The following is a 20,278-nucleotide window of genomic DNA, read 5'->3' on the forward strand; positions in this document are numbered from 1 at the left end:
GCATCTAGTGCAATTTAACTCTCCTCTGATTTTACTCCTTCCCTTCTGACTAAATCATCGAATATTTATAATAAAACTAACAGCTATTGATGAGTTTCTTGTTTTATTTATTATACTTCGGGTTAAGGTTTACATGTGGTTATAAATAAGATTTGGCTTTTGTTAGAATTGTCTGCTTCCTGTATCCCATAATCTTTGCAAAAGAACACAACACGAGCAGCTGTGTCGTCACATCCGCAAATTTGTAACATGGATCCAAGCGGTTTGAAGCTCAATTTCTGGGAGAATGGACCAAAACCCGGACAATTTTATTCATTTCCTGGCAGCAGTTTAGCCCCAGGATGCGGACCTATCAAACACACTCTGTAAGTAAATACTTTTGAGTGGAGACCCTAATAATGTCATCCCACTTTCGATTTCCTCGGTACGCTGCAGTGCTGTATCATCATGGTGGAGCTAGCCGATGTAGTTAACGTTAGCTCACTGACTACTGCACTATTATTTAGTTGGGCTACTAGTTAGCTAAACTGAATATGTTCACGCGCTATCTTATTCTATTTCGCATAAATTGGCTGACGTGATAAGTTGTCCATCTATGCCTCGCCAGTTATCTACCTAATCATATTGCGCTTACGGTAGCTAATGCTAGTATGACATGGCAGTGAGGTAGCTATCTAGCTAACAAACTCACCATCACGAAGGATGATATAGAAGCATATTATGTAGCTAGTCCTACTCCCGCCATATATGTTATATATGCGCGTGCATGAGCCTAAATGGACGTTCAGCATGCATTCCTCTGTATTGCATTTTTAGTGTAACGTTAGCTAATAAAACGTTCCCATGACAAACTATCTACATTTCCCCTCAATAAACTTTAGAAACCCCATGGTGACGGGAACATCAGTGTTGGGAGTGAAGTTTACAGGTGGAGTCATCATCGCAGCTGACATGCTGGGCTCCTATGGTTCCCTGGCACGGTTCCGTAACATCTCTCGTCTCATGAAGGTGAATGACACCACCATCCTGGGCGCTTCCGGTGACTACGCAGACTACCAGTACATGAAGCAGATAATCGAACAGATGGTGTAAGTTTGAGGTTTCTTTCAGAAAAATCGGAATGCTGTCTTGGTCCTTTTATGGTGAATATTTACATTAATGTTTTAAAAGTATATATATTTTTTTGTTTTTATTTATTGTTGACTCTTAAAAGGCACATACACAGAAAATTGAGTAGTTCATAATATAGTAGCATTCATAATAATAGGTTGGTTCTAGAAAGGAGAAACAGCAAGAGATGCCCTTAGCTTTGTATGCTTAACTCACTGACATTGGCACACAGAAGCAGATCTGACTATCTCTGTCAATGACATCAGTGCGTTTGCATATGCTAGTGTCAATTTTTTTTATATACAGATATTATCCATTGACAGAAGTATATGAATATGCACAACATGAGAGGAAATAATTAAGGAATGAGGCTGAGTTAAACTCCAACTTTTTTCCCTAATCAGCCAAATTGAAAGTTGCTTGGATGAGGTCTTTACTAGAAGAGAATACATTTCAGATGTGAGACCTCTTTTTCTAAGCAGTACCTTGTGAAAGGAATGAGGATTAAACTTGGTTTCCCGAGGTACCACATAACCGCTCCTTGCCGAACGTAATTGTAAGTAGAAAAAAAAAGTGCTTTGGCAGGTTGTGCTTTTGTTGGACGTCTTGGAATGAGCCATCCCCCATAATTTCTGAACGTACTTGGGTTTTTTCCCACCCAGATACATGGAGATTAAGGAGTACAGTTTTTTTTGACAATTCTTTTGTTTGTTGACAATTTGTTTAAAAATGTAACCTTATTTTAACTAGGCAAGTCAGTTAAGAACCAATTCTTATTTACAATGACGGCCAAACACACCCTATTGGACTCCCAATCACGCTGGATGTGAAACAGCTTGGAATCGAACTAGGGACTGTAGTGATGCAGTGCCACTGCGATGCCCCGCTGTGCCATTCGGGAGCCCGGGTGGTGCTACAGGGAGCATTGATACTGAAAAAAATTGTGGAAGGGTGTTCATTTTAACCACTGAAAAATGCAATTGAATTTAATTATTAATTATTATTACATCATTTATGTACTTTTTTAAAAACATTATTCAGTACAATATTTTGCAAGGAGGGATACATTTGTACTCCCAGATATCTAAAATACTGGACCACTGGGATGTTTAACGGAATAGATTACTCTCGTCTATTGTTCAGTGGTAGTAATGCAGACTTCCCCCAATTGATCTTGTATCCTGCAATTTTGCTAAAAGCATTAAAGATATCTAAAAGGTGGGGAAAAGAGTGAGAAACAATCTGGAAGAATAATATGTCATCAGTATAGAGATTTGATATTTGGTGCCATAGATTGTAGTAGGATCATAGCAGACTGACTACGGGTTTGAGAGAAGGCAATTAACAATGAAGAGGACATCCTTGGTGTGTACTTCTGGAGATGGAAAACTAACGGAAGCAGATGTTTGCAGATAGATTGGAGTATAGGGTCTGGATCATTGATAGAGTATAATAAAGTAGAGTATAATAATGAGTCTCTTTGTTTTAATGGTTTCTGGCAATAAGTAGTCATTTCCCTCACTTGGGGTGCTGAAACCTTTTATTGGTTATCTCCCTGAGGACCACCACTGATCAGGTCTGTGTGTTTGCATCCAAGGATCGACGAGGAGCTCCTGGGGGACGGTCACAGCTACAGCCCCAAAGCCATTCACTCCTGGTTGACACGGGTAATGTACAACCGCCGCAGCAAGATGAACCCACTGTGGAACACTGTGGTCGTTGGTGGATTCTACAATGGCGAGAGGTGGGATGATTTTTCAGCATCTTTAACTAGTCATTTTTTGTCCTTATCAGAAGTTATGCCGAGATGTGGAACTCTTGAAATTGCTTAGCAATTTAGGAGTGCCCGTTGACAATGTTGTCATGTTAGATCGAATAGTTTAACCATGACCCTGGTTAGTTTTTGCCTTTTTTATTTTACCTTTTACTTAACTAGGCAAGTCAGTTAAGAACAAATTCTTATTTTCAATGACGGCCTAGGAACAGTGGGTTAACTGCCTTGTTCAGGGGCAGAACGACCGACCTTGTCAGCAAGGGTCCGTGTTGAACTCTTGCAACCTTTCGGTTACTAGTCCAACGCTCTAACCACTAGGCTACGCTGCCGCCCCTTTTAACAAACATCAAGACCATGGTATGAGGTTAACATCAAACTGACTTGAGACCTGCAGCTATAAATATTGTAACTAGCTACATCAAAATAAATGCATAACTTGTCATCTTGTATTTCTCTAGCTTCCTGGGCTACGTGGACAAGCTGGGTGTGGCCTATGAGGCACCTACAGTGGCGACAGGGTTTGGTGCTTACCTGGCCCAGGTGAGGACAAATAAGCTAATGAACACACATGAGGGGACTAATATTGAGGCAGTAATAACTTCTATACATTTCATAGTTTAGAATGTATCTTTTATAAATCAAAGATAAAATGCCATAGTTTCTATTCCCATGATTGGCTGGAGTAGTCATTTATTTTTGACGTCGTCGGGCTACACTTTTTCATAGAAAAAGTGGCAACCCCTTCAGGGATAAGAAAAGGAATGAGTGTAATCTGTACTGCATGATGCATCTAATACTTCATGGTAATACTGTATGTAAAAATGAATGTTCCACAGTTGGAGTTCAACAAAGACCCTTGCAGTACGTATGGGTTTGTTTAAGGTTATTCTGTGTGTCCATGCAGCCCCTGATGAGGGAGGTGGTGGAGAACAAGGTGGAGATCACTAAGGATGAGGCGCGAGCGCTGATTGAGCGCTGCCTTAAAGTGCTGTACTATCGCGATGCTCGCTCCTACAACAGGGTGAGTCGTTAGTCTTGTAACACTCCTAAATGAGTTATTTTCAACAGCATATAGTGAATTTTTCTGTTTTTGAAGCTACCAGTCTCATAGCCATTTGTGACATGACTGATGTTTTGACTGTTTTTAGCATGAGATTGCCATTGTGACAGAAGAAGGTGTGGAGATTGTTGGCCCCATGTCCTGTGAGACCAACTGGGAAATTGCCCACATGGTCAGGTAGGTTATAGCCACATGACTCATCGTGACTGTCCAGTCAGTGTCCATGAAGTTGGCATGTTTGGTGTACTTGTGTGTAGTACATCACTTGATAGGAAATTGTTGTTTAAAGCTGTCATTTGTCCTAAATTGATCATAGCATTTAACTGAAGATACATTGTAGATTAGTTCATATTAAGTGATATGAAAATGTAATTTTCTTTTCTTTTGCAGTGGGTTTGAATAAGGACGATGTTGGTGATTCAGGACTGTACGTTAAGCCACACTATCAGTCTGTTCCATGACATTCTAAAATGTTAGCGCTTTGATAAGGCTGCTATGTAACCAATTTAGTTTTTCCCACTTTTGTAATATGAAAAATAAATGTACATTTCTGAATGGGTGAGTTATTTAAACTTGAATGACAATCAGGCTTAAAATAAATCTGGTGAAGTTCTGAGAAATTAGATTTATATTCTGTAATTGGAAAGGTCCACACACAAGCAGAGCTAAGGGTAAAGGTTCTTGGGGGGGGGACACCTAAACTTGTTTTTGGTTCAACCATACAGAACTATGCTGTTAGTACCTCAAAGGAAAACCCACCATTAAAGCAGGCTTGACACTTTATTTCTTATTTAAAAATGGAGAATCATTCAGGTGATAATAAAAATATGTAAATGAGCCCAGGGGTAGGATGTAATCCAAGAGAAAGCAGTCGGTAAGGCATCGACATCTGAGATTTCCTTGGAATGCATAGTTGGGTTTTCTTGAGGTAATTTATCGCTGTGGACAGGATTTCTTTAAAGGCTAGATTGCTTTTAGTACATAAACAAAAAGTAGATCAAATGAAGCAATGGCCTATCCATCCACTTACGTGATAAAAACAGAGAAGCCAGTCTTTGGAGGATATATTGGCACGGGTGTTAGGTGAAGCATACATTTGTCATTTAGCAGACGCTCTTATCCAGAGCAACTTACAGTAGTGAGTGCATACATTTTCATACTGGTTCCCTCGTGGGAATCAAACCCACAACCCTGGTGTTGCAGGCACCATGCTCTACCAACTGAGCTACACAGAATCATACAAGTGAGTGAAGTTAAATACACTGCTCAAAAAAATAAAGGGAACACTTAAACACAATGTAACTCCAAGTCAATCACACTTCTGTGAAATCAAACTGTCCACTTAGGAAGCAACACTGATTGACAATACATTTCACATGCTGTTGTGCAAATGGAATAGACAACAGGTGGAAATTATAGATATTTAGCAAGACACCCCAATAAAGGAGTGGTTCTGCAGGTAGGGACCACTTCTCAGTTCCTATGCTTCCTTGCTGATGTTTTGGTCACTTTTGAATGCTGCCGGTGCTTTCACTCTAGTGGTAGCATGAGACGGAGTCTACAACCCACACAAATGGCTCAGGTAGTGCAGCTCATCCAGGATGGCACATCAATGCAAGATGTGGCAAGAAGGTTTGCTGTGTCTGTCAGCGTAGTGTCCAGAGCATGGAGGCACTACCAGGAGACAGGCCTGTACATCAGGAGACGTGGAGGAGGCCGTAGGAGGGCAACCAAGCAGCAGGACCGCTACCTCCACCTTTGTGCAAAGAGGAGCAGGAGGAGCACTGCCAGAGCCCTGCAAAATTACCTCCAGCAGGCCACAAATGTGCATGTGTCTGCTCAAACGGTCAGAAACAGATTCCATGAGGGTGGTATAAGGGCCCGACGTCCACAGGTGGGGGTTGTGCTTACAGCCCAACACCGTGCAGGACGTTTGGCATTTGCCAGAGAACACCAAGATTGGCAAATTCGCCACTGGCGCCCTGTGCTCTTCACAGATGAAAGCAGGTTCACACTGAGCACATGTGACAGACGTGACAGTCTGGAGACGCCGTGGAGAACGTTCTGCTGCCTGCAACATCCTCCAGCATGACCGGTTTGGCAGTGGGTCAGTCATGGTGTGGGGTGGCATTTCTTTGGGGGGCCGCACAGACCTCCATGTGCTCGCCAGAGGTAGCCTGACTGCCATTAGGTACCGAGATGAGATCCTCAGACCCCTTGTGAGACCATATGCTGGTGTGGTTGGCCCTGGGTTCCTCCTAATGCAAGACAATGACCTCATGTGGCTGGAGAGTGTCACCTCATGTGGCTGGAGTGTGTCAGCAGTTCCTGCAAGAGGAAGGCATTGATGCTATGGACTGGCCCGCCCGTTCCCCAGACCTGAATCCAATTGAGCACATCTGGGACATCATGTCTCGCTCCATCCACTAACGCCACGTTGCACCAGACTGTCCAGGAGTTGGCGGATACTTTAGTCCAGGTCTGGGAGGAGATCCCTCAGGGGACCATCCGCCACCTCATCAGGAGCATGCCCAGGCGTTGTAGGGAGGTCATACAGGCACGTGGAGGCCACACACACTACTGAGCCTCATTTGGACTTGTTTTAAGGACATTACATCAAAGTTGGATCAGCCTGTAGTGTGGTTTTCCACTTTAATTTTGAGTGTGACTCCACAGACCTTGGGTTGATAAATTTGATTTCCATTGATAATTTGTGTGATTTTGTTGTCAGCACATTCAACTATGTATTTTAGTGTTCCCTTTATTTTTTTGAGCAGTGTATATCAAACGATCCCTACTAGAAGTGACATTTTGCTCTTTAAAAAAAAATTTCATATCCAATTTGGTAGTTAGTCTTGTCCCATCGCTGAAACTCTCCTATGGCCTCGGGAGAGGCGAAGGTCGAGAGCCATGCGTCCTCCAAAACGACCCTGCCAAGCCACACTGCTTGCTTAACCCTTGAAGCCAGCTGCACCAATGTGTCGGAGGAAACACTGTCCAGCTAACAACAGTCAGCTTGCAGGCACTCCCGGCCCGCCACAATGAGTCGCTCACACATGTCGCTACACCCGTAATAACATCTGCTAAATGTGTATGCGACCAATAAAATGTAATTTAAAGCACGATGGGACAAGGACATCCCAGCCGGCCTAACCCGGACGATGCTTGACCAATTGTGCGCCGCATCATGGGTCTCCCGGTCACGACACGGCCTGGGATCAAACCGATGCAGTGCCTTAGCCCGCAACATTTTGCTCTCTAAGCCAGCCTATGAATGACAGTTTCAATCAAGTCTAAGGAGTTTGAGTACAAGTTATTTACAAAGTCTTTAGTCTACAGTGTTGATGGAAAGAGACTTATTAATTGCATAAAACAGGTTAGTCATATTTAATGATTTAACCTTAGGGTTACACGTAAGACAAAAACGTGTACAACAGCAGCTTGTGATAGAAAATGTACAAAAACACTTCATTATGTGAATGTTCCACCCACAAAATAGCAAAAGTTACCTCACCTTCCCAAGAGAAAGGAATAAATGTGTGCACACAGTTAACAGGGGTTTGGTAAAGTCTCCAGAGATATTCCATTTCTGCTTCAAATGTCATGATTCCCTTGGTTTGAAACAGTGTTGAATGATCCATGTCCGTAGTCTCTACTGTGAGTTGCGAGTCCGCAAATGATCAATCTCAGTTTCCTCAAAGCCATGGAAAGATTCCAGATCACTGTCCTTCTCAAACACCTGTTTAAGAGCTTGAGGGTTGGGTGTCGGCGAGGGCAAGGTGTACTCAGACGTAGTGTCCGAGACCACCCCTTTGTCCTCTGGCTCCACTTTCATTAGCTCTTCAGAGCTCCTCTTTGCCGACTTTGCTTGAGAAAGGCCAACCAGAGCCTCGGTCAGGCTCTGCGCCAGTTCAGCTGGACCTTCCTCTCCTTCCTCCTGTGGCGGTGTGCTGACCATCATGAAGGACTGCTGGAGGATCTTGGGCTGCGTGGCCAAGCACGAGACCACGTCACCCAGACATTCCACCAGAAGTAGAGCCAGGTCGCCCGGCCCCAGAACCACAGCTCCTTCATTCTGGGTGTGCATCTCGCACCAGCGGGCCTGCAGGAACTCCTTCATAACAGGTACTACGCACAGCTCCAGGGGCTGCAGGCGACAGGAGCAGCCGATGGGTATCACCGCCGGCAGGGTGTTGCTGCTGTTGAGAGCGGCCAGAAAGTCATTGGCCAGGTGGCCGTGGTGGGTGTCCATGATCAACAGACCTTTTCCCCCCGCCTGGGGGTTCACATGCTTCTGCCACACCTTAGAGAGCCACAGCTGGAGCCGCTCGTCATCCGTAAAGCCCTCCGGGCGCGCCTCCAGGAAGACAGAGTTCGGGATGGCCTTGTGGAGGTGTGGAGGGTTGCCTTTGAGGAACACCATGGTGGGCAGCATGGTGCCATCGGCCAGCCCTGCTAGGACCACCTCTATCAGGGGCTCCCCGGTGCCGATCAACTGGAACGCCTCAGGGCTCGTCTTGAGCTTATCCAGGTCCAGGAACACAGAGAGCTCGTCGACGCATCCCATGGAGGGTGGCCGGAAACCGACATCTTTAACCTGCTTGCAGACAAAGCGAGTGAAGATGCGGACGCTCTCGTAGACGTTGCGCGGCAGCGGGCGCTTGGCCGAGCAGGTGGCCTGCAGGCCGAGGTTGTGGCGGAGCATGAACTCCACAGCCCACTCGTAGAACTCACCGATCTCGTGCGACTCCTCCAAGGCCTGCGTGGCTGTCTGGAGCAGGTTTTCCTCTGTGACTGGCAGCTGCTGCTCCCGCTGGCACATCACCCACTCTGCGATGCGGTCCGTGCTCCAGATCCAGTCCTTCTGGAGGCGCTGGTTCTCCAGCTGCAGCATCCAGTCCTGGATGAGCTCTGGCTGGGTGCCAAAGCGCAGGGATGCCTGGGGGAAGCCACTGCATAGGGCGTAGAGCAACACCTTCAGCTGGCGCAACGTCAATTTGGTTGCCCCTTCTTTCCTGGATTTGCCCATCCTGGCCTCTCCTCCATGGAACAGCTCTCCATTGGACTCCACTGCCTGGTGTTCCATCACATGGCCCAATCCTCTGACCTTGGGGGTTGTCCACACACCATTGGATGCAGCAGTGGAGGGCATGGTTTTATTAGGACCAAGGACCGTGATAGTCATGCTGGGTTTGGAGGATAGGAGCGGTTTGATAGAGAGCTGGGTGGAACTATTGCCAGCTGGTAGCAGATGGATAGGCACAAAGGACCCTCCTTGACCCGGGCTGATTTCCCTAATTACAAAGCTACAGGAGGAATGAAAACATGTTCATTATTAAATTTTTCAGGAAGCTCAGTAAATGACACACACATTTGATAATGTAGCAATGGAGTGTCGCAGTGCAACCAAAGTGTAAATAGACTTGAGAGCCAACTCCAGGTCTGTCCAGCAGTAAGTAATTTCACTCAATATGTAAGAGGATATTAAATACCTTTGAGAACCCTCCTCGGGAACTTCTGGATGGAAAAAAGAAACATAAAAAAGTTTGACCTACAAAGATACTTAAATATCAGAACATGGAACTCAAAACAATTTCTGGTCCCGTGTGGCTCAGTTGGTAGAGCGTGGCGCTAGGTTTGTGGATTTGATTCCCACGATTCTCTGGATAAGAGCGTCTGCTAAATGACTAAAATGTAATGTAATTACCTTCCACCTCCGGCTTGCTGAAGCTTGCAGCATCATGATCTTGGTGATCCACCAGGTGGTTGGCCATCATATCTCCAACCTTGGTCTTGTAGTTACAAGACGTGCACCTCATCTCATCCATTCTGACACGGGACCAACAGAGGGTTTAGAGCAGTCGGTATTAAATAAAAACACACTATATTCAGTTAAATACAGCTCAACAAATTCTGACTAAATTATTGTTACCTTGGGTATGACTCGTACATGGCCAGGTATTGGGTGGTGCTCTTACGAGTCACGTGGTTACTGCCAGTGAAAAGAGACAGAACCTGTGTCATACACCCTTTTCCAAACCCACATCATTTCAATGACCCTCTATGATGGAAGAAATCACTTGGGAAATGTTGAGTTGACAAAATCTTGAGGTGTTGAGTGACATCACTCACTTGATCATGTGGTTGGCATAGGCGCGGGAGCAGCAGGTGCAATAACGACACAAGGAGCAGTGGACGTAGGTGGGGAAGTGGTTGGCAAAGTCAGGAATCTTAAAGGCGCACTCCATGCAGTTCTGTTGGGCCAGCGATGCACTGTGGGGAAAGGAGGTGAAATGAAGGCAGGCGCAGGTTACCCATAGTGCACAGCGATGGAATGTCCAAGCTTATCCATTTTACACATTCAATTTCTATCTGCAGCATCCCAGAACACTGCTCCAAATTATAAACTGTCAACAGTTTTACTGTCTGACAAAAGCTAAACACTGTTTACAGTATTTATTTAAACACAATGGAGTCTGAATAAAGCTTGGAGTCAATTCCATATCAAATCAGGGTGAAAAACGTCAACCCTCTTCTACCTCATCTGGAACTTAGTGAGCAGCTCCATCAGGCTCTCGACAGGCTTCTTCTTGGGCTCGGGTTTTTGGGGAGCAGATGGAACGTCAATCACTTTGGAGGGCCGGAGGTCTCCTCGGCCAGAAGACTCCTGATGGAAGTACTGCTTACCCTGCAGCGCGTAGGCCCTGATGGTCACCTGGAACAGAGAAATATTCTTAGACCACTCTACTAATATACATGACTAATATTCCCATTATGCACAGGGAAAATGCATACATCACAGCAATAGACTTTCCCATCACAGAGAAAGTACAGACAGAAATTACGATTATAAACTGGTGGGTCGAGCCCTTGAATGCTGATTGTCTGACTGCCATAGTATATCTGACAATATACCATGGGTATGACAAAACATTTTTACTGCTCCAATTACGTTGGTAACCAGTTTATAATAGCCATAAGGCACCTCTGGGATATGTGGTATATGGCCAATATACCACGACGTAGGGCTGAATCCAGGCACTCTGCGTTGCGTCATAACAGCCCTTAGCCGTGGTATATTGGCCATATACCACACCCCCTCGGGCCAAATTGCTTAAATATCACACTCCAGCAATCACTCACACGTGCGCACATACATAGACAAACACACACTCCTCACCTTGGTCCCAGGCTTCAGGCCCTCCAGCTGCCTTGGCTTGAGGTGGGTCTTGTGGTACTGCACCTTGTGCTCTGCCCGGTCCTTGGCAAAGAGGAACTGCAGCCGGCACCGGTCGCATTGAAACACTGTTTTTTTCTGCACATAAACACATAGGAAGAAAAACACAAGGAGGGTTTCAGAACGAAAATGGAGTGGAATAGACGCTGCCGAACGGCCATATATGTAGCATGTCACCTCATTGAGTTTACCTGGTGGCGGCTGTAGTGGTTCTGGTAGTTGCTGCTGGAGCGGAACAACTTGAGGCAGTAGGGGCACAGCAGATTGGCCGTGCCGTTGTGGACCTCACGGAAGTGGGCGAAAACGTCCACATACAGGGACGAGCGGTAGTCGCACACCTTCACATGAAACCATGAGACTATTTTAAGGGTGAATTGCATTAGGAGACACTACATGTTGATATAGTGAGCTTTCCCCCAGGACAGGACATTGCATCGAAATGTATAGACTTGGTTTGGACATTTAGGCTTAGCCCTCAAGTGTTCACTGAAGTTGTGTAATAAAAACAGCCCTCAAGTGATTAACGGTGAGTGAAAGTAAAAGAGTGCAGAGAGATTCACCGTGTGAAAGGAGGGCGAATGGAAGAAACGGTAGAAATAATGACCAAGTGGGCAACGTTTACCTGGCAAATGTAGGGCATCTCTCCTGGTTTGTGGGTGCTCTTCATGTGCTGCAGGAAGACAGGCTCGCTCTCGTATGCCCACTCACAGATCTTACACTTAGCTGTGACGAACACAGAAAAAAGGCCGGCGCATCACAGAAGCTTTCAAAGTTCTCAGTCCTCTTGCTGTATGCACTTACTGAACATCACGCAGGGTAAGAGTGACTGCTTACTAGAGTAGCAACGAAATCTTAACATTTCACCCAATTCCCAACAAGGTATTTCACCCAATACCCAACAAAGTGATATTTCAGCACCCAGTGCTGATTCAATGTGACTTGACACTGGGTGCGTGTGGGAGAATATTGGTGGGATGGCAAGTGCCGATAGATTCACTTTGTTTTAGCGACTGTATGTGGTAGGACAGTGGTTGGTGGGTGAGTGAGCTAGTCCTCACCGGTGGACTCCAACTGGCTGTGGACGCTCTCCACGTGGCACTGCAGGCGGAAGGGCGTGGCCAAGTTGCGGAAGCAGTGCTGGCAGGCGGTGTGCGTGTCCACCTCGCCGTTCTGCTGCGCCGTCATCTCCACGTGGTGGCGCATGTGGTTCATCAGCCTGGAAGACAGGAGAAGTGGAAAATGGAGGACAAAGAAAGGGTACGATTTCAGTCAATTCAACAAAGCAGAATTGTTTAAGAACGTAACCTGAATTCCCGTTCCCCCACACTCCACCACTCACTTGATGTTGGTCTTCAGGGTCTTTTCGCAGTGGATGCACTTGAAGACGCCCGGCGGCTTCTCCACTGGTGCGCCACTCAGGCTGCGGCCCTTGTCCACGCCGTAGTAGAAGTCCTCCACCAGCATGATGAGCTTGCCCTGCTGGTCGGCCTCCAGGATGGGGCTGCCTTCCTCCTCTGGGTACACCGGTCGCACCGGCGTGGTGGGTGGCTCCTTGGAGGCCTCCTTGGAGGTCTTGGAGAAGGATGAAGAGGAGGAGGTGGCTTTGGATGACTTGGACTTGGACCTGGAAGATCTGGAGGGTTTGGAGGAGAGCTTGGCCGTGGCATTGATGGCATCCAGGCTCAGGGCGATCTGCTTGCTGCAGAGCTAGAAGGTAAGAGGGACCAATGGGGTAAATATCAATATTCAGTCATCTCTATTACCATTATAAGAGTGTAATACTTCAACAGAAGCTTTTAGGGTAGATGTCATTATAGCAGAGGATTTACCATATCAAGAGAAGCTTTTAACAACAGTCATTCACGGTCAAGGCTAATAACATTAATACATCACCCAAAAATCCACTAAATAAGTTCTATACGTTCCCCAAAAGGAGAGTGTAAAGTAAATCTAAGGCACACTTACACACATGAAGCCCCGGAGGGCGTTGACCAATTTGTACTCGGATCCACAGCGCTTGCACGTCTTTGGCTTGGCGGTGGCTGGTGCAATCACTGCAAAGGGAACACAACAGAACTCTGAATAAGAAGAAAAACTATTAAATGTGCCAAATCACAGAACACAACAGTGGGCTTGGTCAGTAGTAAATGACCTTTGACTTCAATAGGATATCCTATTAGTATGGATCACTTCTTGTTTGGAGTGGTGAAAAAAAAATGACAGGCTACACAGTAGTAATATCTGAAAGATGAATGCAGTACCAACCTATTTCTATTAGCTGTTACAGGAAAGCGGTGTGTTCCTAGAGACTACTAACCTCTGAGGGGTGTACCAGGAGAGGGCGCCGTGCTCGGACCACTGGTAGCAGGGGACCTGATAGAGCTGGGGGCTGGTTGCAGGGTCTGATACCGCTGTATTTTGGGGGTGACTGTGAGGGGTGCAGTCCTCACAACATGGCTTCCTGCTGCACCTGAAGAACTGGCTGACACAATCCCTACACACACAAGAAAGCGGGATTAGTGTCCCAAGACAAAGCAATGATTCATAACAGATTACACAAATGTGGGTTTAAAAAAAGAAATAAAGATAGCCTTTACTCTCGGAGACTACACTTAAATTCATACGGACAATAATTAGCTGAGACTGCAATTTAATTTATTATCCCGTGTTCACTCGGGAGAGACTGATGGCCCACAAGGACTAGAGCCTTCCTCACCTGTGACAGCTGCAGGGGAGGATGAGAGGGTGACCCCGCCGGAGGCCACAGTGCTGATGGTCTGGACTCCGTTGGTGGTGCGGATGGTGAGGGTGACGGGGATCCGCACTGTGGTGAAGCCGCTGGTGTCCGGCCTGCCCCTGGGCTGAGACAACACCTGCTGGGGCGGTAGCTGCAGCTGGGTTCCCTGAACTGGAGGAGACAGTAGTTAAGAGCCTCTCACAATAGGCAGGTTTTCATTAACAGGTTTATTAGGCAACAGCAAAAACAACAATGCGACACGTAATGGAAACGGCAGCTATAGGAGAAATGTTCTAATGATCGACAACATTTGTATCTGTTTGACGGGTGGATTTTTATTTTATTAAACTGTCTTTATTTCTACAACTGATGACGGAAACCGTTTTCCCGAATTCATTTGTATTGCCGAATACTTTTGATGGTATGTGGGGTACGTGATGTCATCACTAAGACCTACAGTTGAAGTCGGAAGTTTACATACCGTAATTTCTGGACTATTAAGCGCACTTGAATATAAGCTGCACCCACTGAATTTAAAAAATATATGTATTTTGTACATAAATAAGCCGCACATGTCTATAAGCCGCAGGTGCCTACCGGTACATTGAAACAAATTAACTTTACACAGCCTTTAAACGAAACACGGCTTGTAACAAAAATAAATAGGCACTATCTTCCTCCTCCTGTGCACTGAAACCACTGAAGTCATCTCCTTCGGTGTCGGAGTTGAATAGCCTCAGAATTGCTTCATCCCATGTTGGATCGTTTTCATTGTCGCTCTCGTCACTTTCATCCGGAGGCAAATTCCCCGCTGAGCTCATGCTGCCCCCTTCAACACGCAGCAGTCCAGCCTTTCGAAACCCGTTGATGATAGTGGATTTTTTGACAATGCTCCACGCTGTCAGGACCCACTGGCAGACTTGACCATAAGTTACTCTTCGCATGCGGCCCGTTTTAGTGAAGGATTTCTCCCCACTTGTCATCCAAGCCTCCCACTGAACAAGGAGCGCCACCTTAAATGCACGATTTACACTGATGTCGAGTGGCTGCAAATACTTTGTTGTGCCCCCAGGAATCACAGCTGGAATTGAGTTTGTCCTCTTGATGGCTTCTTTCACAGAATCTGTTATGTGGGCCCTCATGCTGTCCAACACGAGCAATGCCTTGTTCTTGTGAAAGAATCCTCCCGGTCGCTTGCCGTAACACTCCGTATGCCATTCATGCATTAGGCCTTCCGTCATCCATCCTTTCTTGTTGACAACAATTCCTCTCTGGAATTTCTTTCGGCATCGTCATGCGTTTAAAAATCAACATCGGTGGAAGCTTTTCTCCTGATGCCGTGCAGCTCAGAACACAGGTGAAGTGCGTTTTCAGCGTGACGGCTGAGTCGCCTTTCCTGTTGACAGTCCGAGTGAGAGGCAGGTCAAACGTCAGAGGAACCTCATTCATATTTATGACGTCGTGCGGGCCGATGGAATGCTCCCCTATCTTTGCATCAGTGAATTTGCGGATGTTTGAAACCTTTTCCTCGTAGTCGGGAGGGAACTGCTGACACAGACTCGTCCATACCCTGATGGACAGGCCTTTACGTCTCATAAATCTTAGACACCACGATGGTCCACCTCTAAAATCCTCAAACTTCATTGCGGTGGCGATTGTTTTGGCTTTCAGTCGGATCTGCACAGTTGAAACACCTCGGCCGTCTGCTCTCTGTGTGTTGACCCAGTCTTCAAGCTCATTTTCTAGTTCGGGCCATCTGCTTTTCTTCCCTCTGAAATCCTTTGTTGTCTTTTTGCACTGAGTCAGTTCCTCACGCTGCGGTTTCCAACGTCTTATCATCAACTCATTAAGGCCAAGCTCCCGTGCAGCAGCTCTATTTCCTTTTCCAACAGCCAAATCGATCGCCTTCAACTTGAAAGCTGCATCATATGCATTTCTGTGTCTTTGCCATGATGAGGGTGACAAAATGACTACCGTAATCAGAATGATGGGAAGTTTGAGCGCGTTCGATTTACTTTATTATGTGACGATGCTCAGTTTTTTGGCGGCATGAATCTTGTGAAAGCGGGAAAAATCCATAAATTAGCCGCGTCATTGTATAAGCCGCGAGGTTCAAAGCGTGGGAAAAAAGTAGCGGCTTATAGTCCGGAAACTGCGGTACACTTAGGTTGGAGTCATTAAAACTCGTTTTTCAACCACTCTGCAAATTTCTTGTTAACAAACTATAGTTTTGGCAAGTCGGTTAGGACATCTACTTTGTGCATGAGAAGATTATTTCACTTACAATTCACTGTATCACAATTCCAGTGGGTCAGAAGTTTACATGCACTGTTGACTGTGCCTTTAAATAGCTTGGAAAATGTCATGGCTTTAGAATCTTCTGATAGGCTAATTGACATCATTTGAGTCAATTGGAGGTGTACCTGTGGATGTATTTCAAGGCCTACCTTCAAAAGCAGTGCCTCTTTGCTTGACATCATGCGAAAAACAAAAGAAATCTGCCAAGACTTCAGAATTTTTTTTTGTAGACCTCCACAAGTCTGGTTCATCCTTGGGAGCAATTTCCAAACGCCTGAAGGTAACATGTTCATCTGTACAAACAATAGTACGCAAGTATAAACACAATGGGACCACGCAGCTGTCACACCGCTCAGGAAAGAGACGCGTTCTGTCTCCTAGAGATGAACATACTTTTGTGCGAAAAGTGCAAATCAATCCCAAAACAACAGAAAAGGACCTTGTGAAAATGTTGGAGGAAACAGGTACACAAATATCTATATCCACAGTAAAACGAGTCCTATATCGACACAACCTGAAAGGCCGCTCAGCAAGGAAGAAGCCTCTGCTCCAAAACCGCCATAAAAAAGCCAGACTACGGTTTGCAACTGCACATGGGGACAAAGATCGTACTTTTTGGGGAAATGTCCTCTGGTCTGATGAAAAAAAACATAACTGTTTGGCCATAATGACCATTGTTATGTTTGGAGGAAAAAGGGGGAGGCTTGCAAGCCGAAGAACACCATCCCAACCGTGAAGCACGGGGGTGGCAGCATCATGTTGTGGGGGTGCTTTGTTGCAGGAGGGACTGGTGCACTTCACAAAATAGATGGCATCATGAGGGAGAAAAATTATGTTGATATATTTAAGCAACATCTCAAGACATCAGCCAGGAAGTTAAAGCTTGGTCACAAATGGGTCTTCCAAATGGACAATGACCAAAAGCATTCTTCCAAAGTTGTGGCAAAATGGCTAAAGGACAACAAAGTCAAGGTATTGGAGTGGCCATCACAAAGCCCTGACCTCAAACCTACAGAAAACTTGTGGGCAGAACTGAAAAAGCGTGTGCGAGTAAGGAGGCCTACAAACCCGACTCAGTTACACCAGCTCTGTCAGGAGGAATGGGCCAAAATTCACCCAACTTATTGTGGGAAGCTTGTGGAAGGCTACCCGAAACGTTTGACCCAAGTTAAACAATTTAAAGGCTATGCTACCAAATACTAATTGAGTGTATGTAAAATTCTGACCCACTGAGAATGTGATGAAAGAAATTAAAGCTCAAATAAATAGTTCTCTACTATTATTCTGACATTTCACATTCTTAAAATAAAGTTGTGATCCTAACTGACCGAAGACAGGGAATTTTTAATAGGATTAAATGTCGGGAATTGTGAAAAACTGAGTTTAAATTCATTTGACTAAGGTGTATGTAAACTTCCGACTTCAACTGTATCTATAAAGCTCTACTACACATTTAATTCTAAATGCCAAAGCCTACTGCTTGCTAAATCTATTTTTTCTATTATAACAATTGTTTTTCTTTGCAGGAAAAGGATTGTCCTGACTTTTAAGAATGCCTAAAATTGCTACGCCTTGCTTTTCTGGGTTGGCTGGATGCAAGTTTCACCATCCAATTATTTCAGCTTTACAGGAGCGCAAGTTCCACCATGGCACGGACCATGGCGATATGTTGGCCCATGAGAATTATTAGAATATGCCAAATATTAGTCCATTCTAGCATTCTATCAACGGTGGCTTTTGCGTGCTACTGGAGACCTGAAACAGTTAAGTGGGATGGCATACAGGCTGTTTCCAATTTATTAGTGTGCAAGGAACTGTTATTTTTATTCAACACTAGGTTTTTGCAAGGTCCAACTGTTTTTATTGACACAAGACAGTTCATTGGAAACACCATAGCAGGCAATTGTAAGTATATACAGTGGGGTGAACAAGTATTTGATAACCTGCAAAATCGGCAGTGTTTCCTACTTACAAAGCATGTAGAGGTCTGTAATTTTTATCATAGGTACACTTCAACTGTGAGAGACGGAATCTAAAACAAAAACCCAGAAAATCACATTGTATGATTTTTAAGTAATTCATTTGCATTTTATTGCATGACATAAGTATTTGATCACCTACCAACCAGTAAGAATTCCGGCTCTCACAGACCTGTTAGTTTTTCTTTAAGAAGCCCTCCTGTTCTCCACTCATTACCTGTATTAACTGCACCTGTTTGAACTCGCTACCTGTATAAAAGACATCTGTCCACACACTCAATCAAACAGACTCCAACCTCTCCACAATGGCCAAGACCAGAGAGCTGTGTAAGGACATCAGGGATAAAATTGTAGATCTGCACAAGGCTGGGATGGAATACAGGACAATAGGCATGCAGCTTGGTGAGAAGGCAACAACTGTTGCTGCAATTATTCGAAAATGGAAGAAGTTCAAGATGACGGTCAATCACCCTCGGTCTGGGGCTCTATGCAAAATCTAACCTCGTGGGGCATCAATGATCATGAGGAAGGTGAGGGATCAGCCCAGAACTACACAGCAGGACCTGGTCAATGACCTGAAGAGAACTGGGACCACAGTCTCAAAGAAAACCATTAGTAACACACTACGCCGTCATGGATTAAAATCCTGCAGCGCACGCAAGGTCCCCCTGCTCAAGCCAGCGCATGTCCAGGCCCGTCTGAAGTTTGCCAATGACCATCTGGATGATCCAGTAGAGGAATGCGAGAAGGTCATGTGGTCTGATGAGACAAAAATAGAGCTTTTTGGTCTAAACTCCACTCGCCGTGTTTGGAGGAAGAAGAAGGATGAGTACAACCCCAAGAACACCATCCCAACCGTGAAGCATGGAGGTGGAAACATCATTCTTTGGGGATGCTTTTCTGCAAAGGGGACATGACGACTGCACTGTATTGAGGGGAGGATGGATGGGGCCATGTATTGTGAGATCTTGGCCAACAACCTCCTTCCCTCAGTAAGAGCATTGAAGATGGGTCCTGGCTGGGTCTTCCAGCATGACAACGACCCGAAACACACAGCCAGGGCAACTAAGGAGTGAGAAGAAGCATCTCACGGTCCTGGAGATGCCTAGCCAGTCTCCAGACCTGAACCCAATAGAAAATCTTTGGAGGGAGCTGAAAGTCCGTATTGCCCAGCGACAGCCCTGAAACCTGAAGGATCTGGAGAAGGTCTGTATGGAGGAGTGGGCCAAAATCCCTTCTGCAGTGTGTGCAAACCTGGTCAAGAACTACAGGAAACGTATGATCTCTGTAATTGCAAACAAAGGTTTATGTACCAAATATTAAGTTCTGCTTTTCTGATGTATCAAATACTTATGTCATGCAATAAAATGCAAATTAATTACTTGAAAATCATACAATGTGATTTTCTGGATTTTTGTTTTAGATTCCATCTCTCACAGTTGAAGTGTACCTATGATAAAAATGACAGACCTCTACATGCTTTGTAAGTAGGAAAACCTGTAAAATCGGCAGTGTATCAAATACTTGTTCTCCCCACTGTATTTTCTATGCATATTTTCTAAATGTCAACAACAAAATTCACTGGAATAATAATGAAATCATACAGTAGCTATTGTCTATTTGCATTTTACAAAACACTACCCACAGATAAAATATACATTTACGTGCTTTTATGACACAATAATAGAACAAACACATTTCTCTGGATCCCACTAGAGGTGGTTACTTCTAGGTTTCAGGTGGGCTGTGAAATACTTAGTTAGCCATCAGGACATTGATAAGATAACAAAAATAGACATGTCTAATGCAGTGGAGGCTGCTGAGGGGAGGACGGCCATCTACAATGGCTGGAATGGCGTGAATGGACTGGCATCAAACACATGGGAAACCATGTGTTTGATCTATTTGATACCATTCCACCTATTACGAGCCAGCCATTACCACGAGTCCGTCCTCCCCAATTAAACGTGCCACCAACCTCCTGTGGTCTAATGTTAGCTACTTACCACCAGGCAGCACGGTGATGGGCTGGCCATTCAAGATATATCCTACTGGTTTGGCACTTATGGTCTGTCCTCCCCCT

At 45.3% G+C, this 20,278-nt stretch overlaps 1 protein-coding gene across 1 annotated transcript; it reads left to right on the forward strand.

The window, feature by feature from the left end:
- Positions 1 to 174: 174 nt before the first annotated feature.
- On the forward strand, positions 175 to 4,499 carry LOC139373497 (proteasome subunit beta type-4-like). The gene is made up of 7 exons (XM_071114082.1): positions 175 to 365; positions 882 to 1,088; positions 2,708 to 2,854; positions 3,343 to 3,424; positions 3,789 to 3,905; positions 4,033 to 4,121; positions 4,335 to 4,499. Exons 1-7 carry the CDS (start codon positions 250 to 252, stop codon positions 4,345 to 4,347), a joined length of 771 nt encoding a protein of 256 aa, XP_070970183.1. The 5' UTR covers positions 175 to 249; the 3' UTR covers positions 4,348 to 4,499.
- The last annotated feature ends 15,779 nt before the right edge of the window (positions 4,500 to 20,278 follow it).

Source organism: Oncorhynchus clarkii, chromosome 18 (genome assembly GCF_045791955.1).
Source record: "Oncorhynchus clarkii lewisi isolate Uvic-CL-2024 chromosome 18, UVic_Ocla_1.0, whole genome shotgun sequence".
Lineage (NCBI taxonomy): Eukaryota > Metazoa > Chordata > Actinopteri > Salmoniformes > Salmonidae > Oncorhynchus > Oncorhynchus clarkii.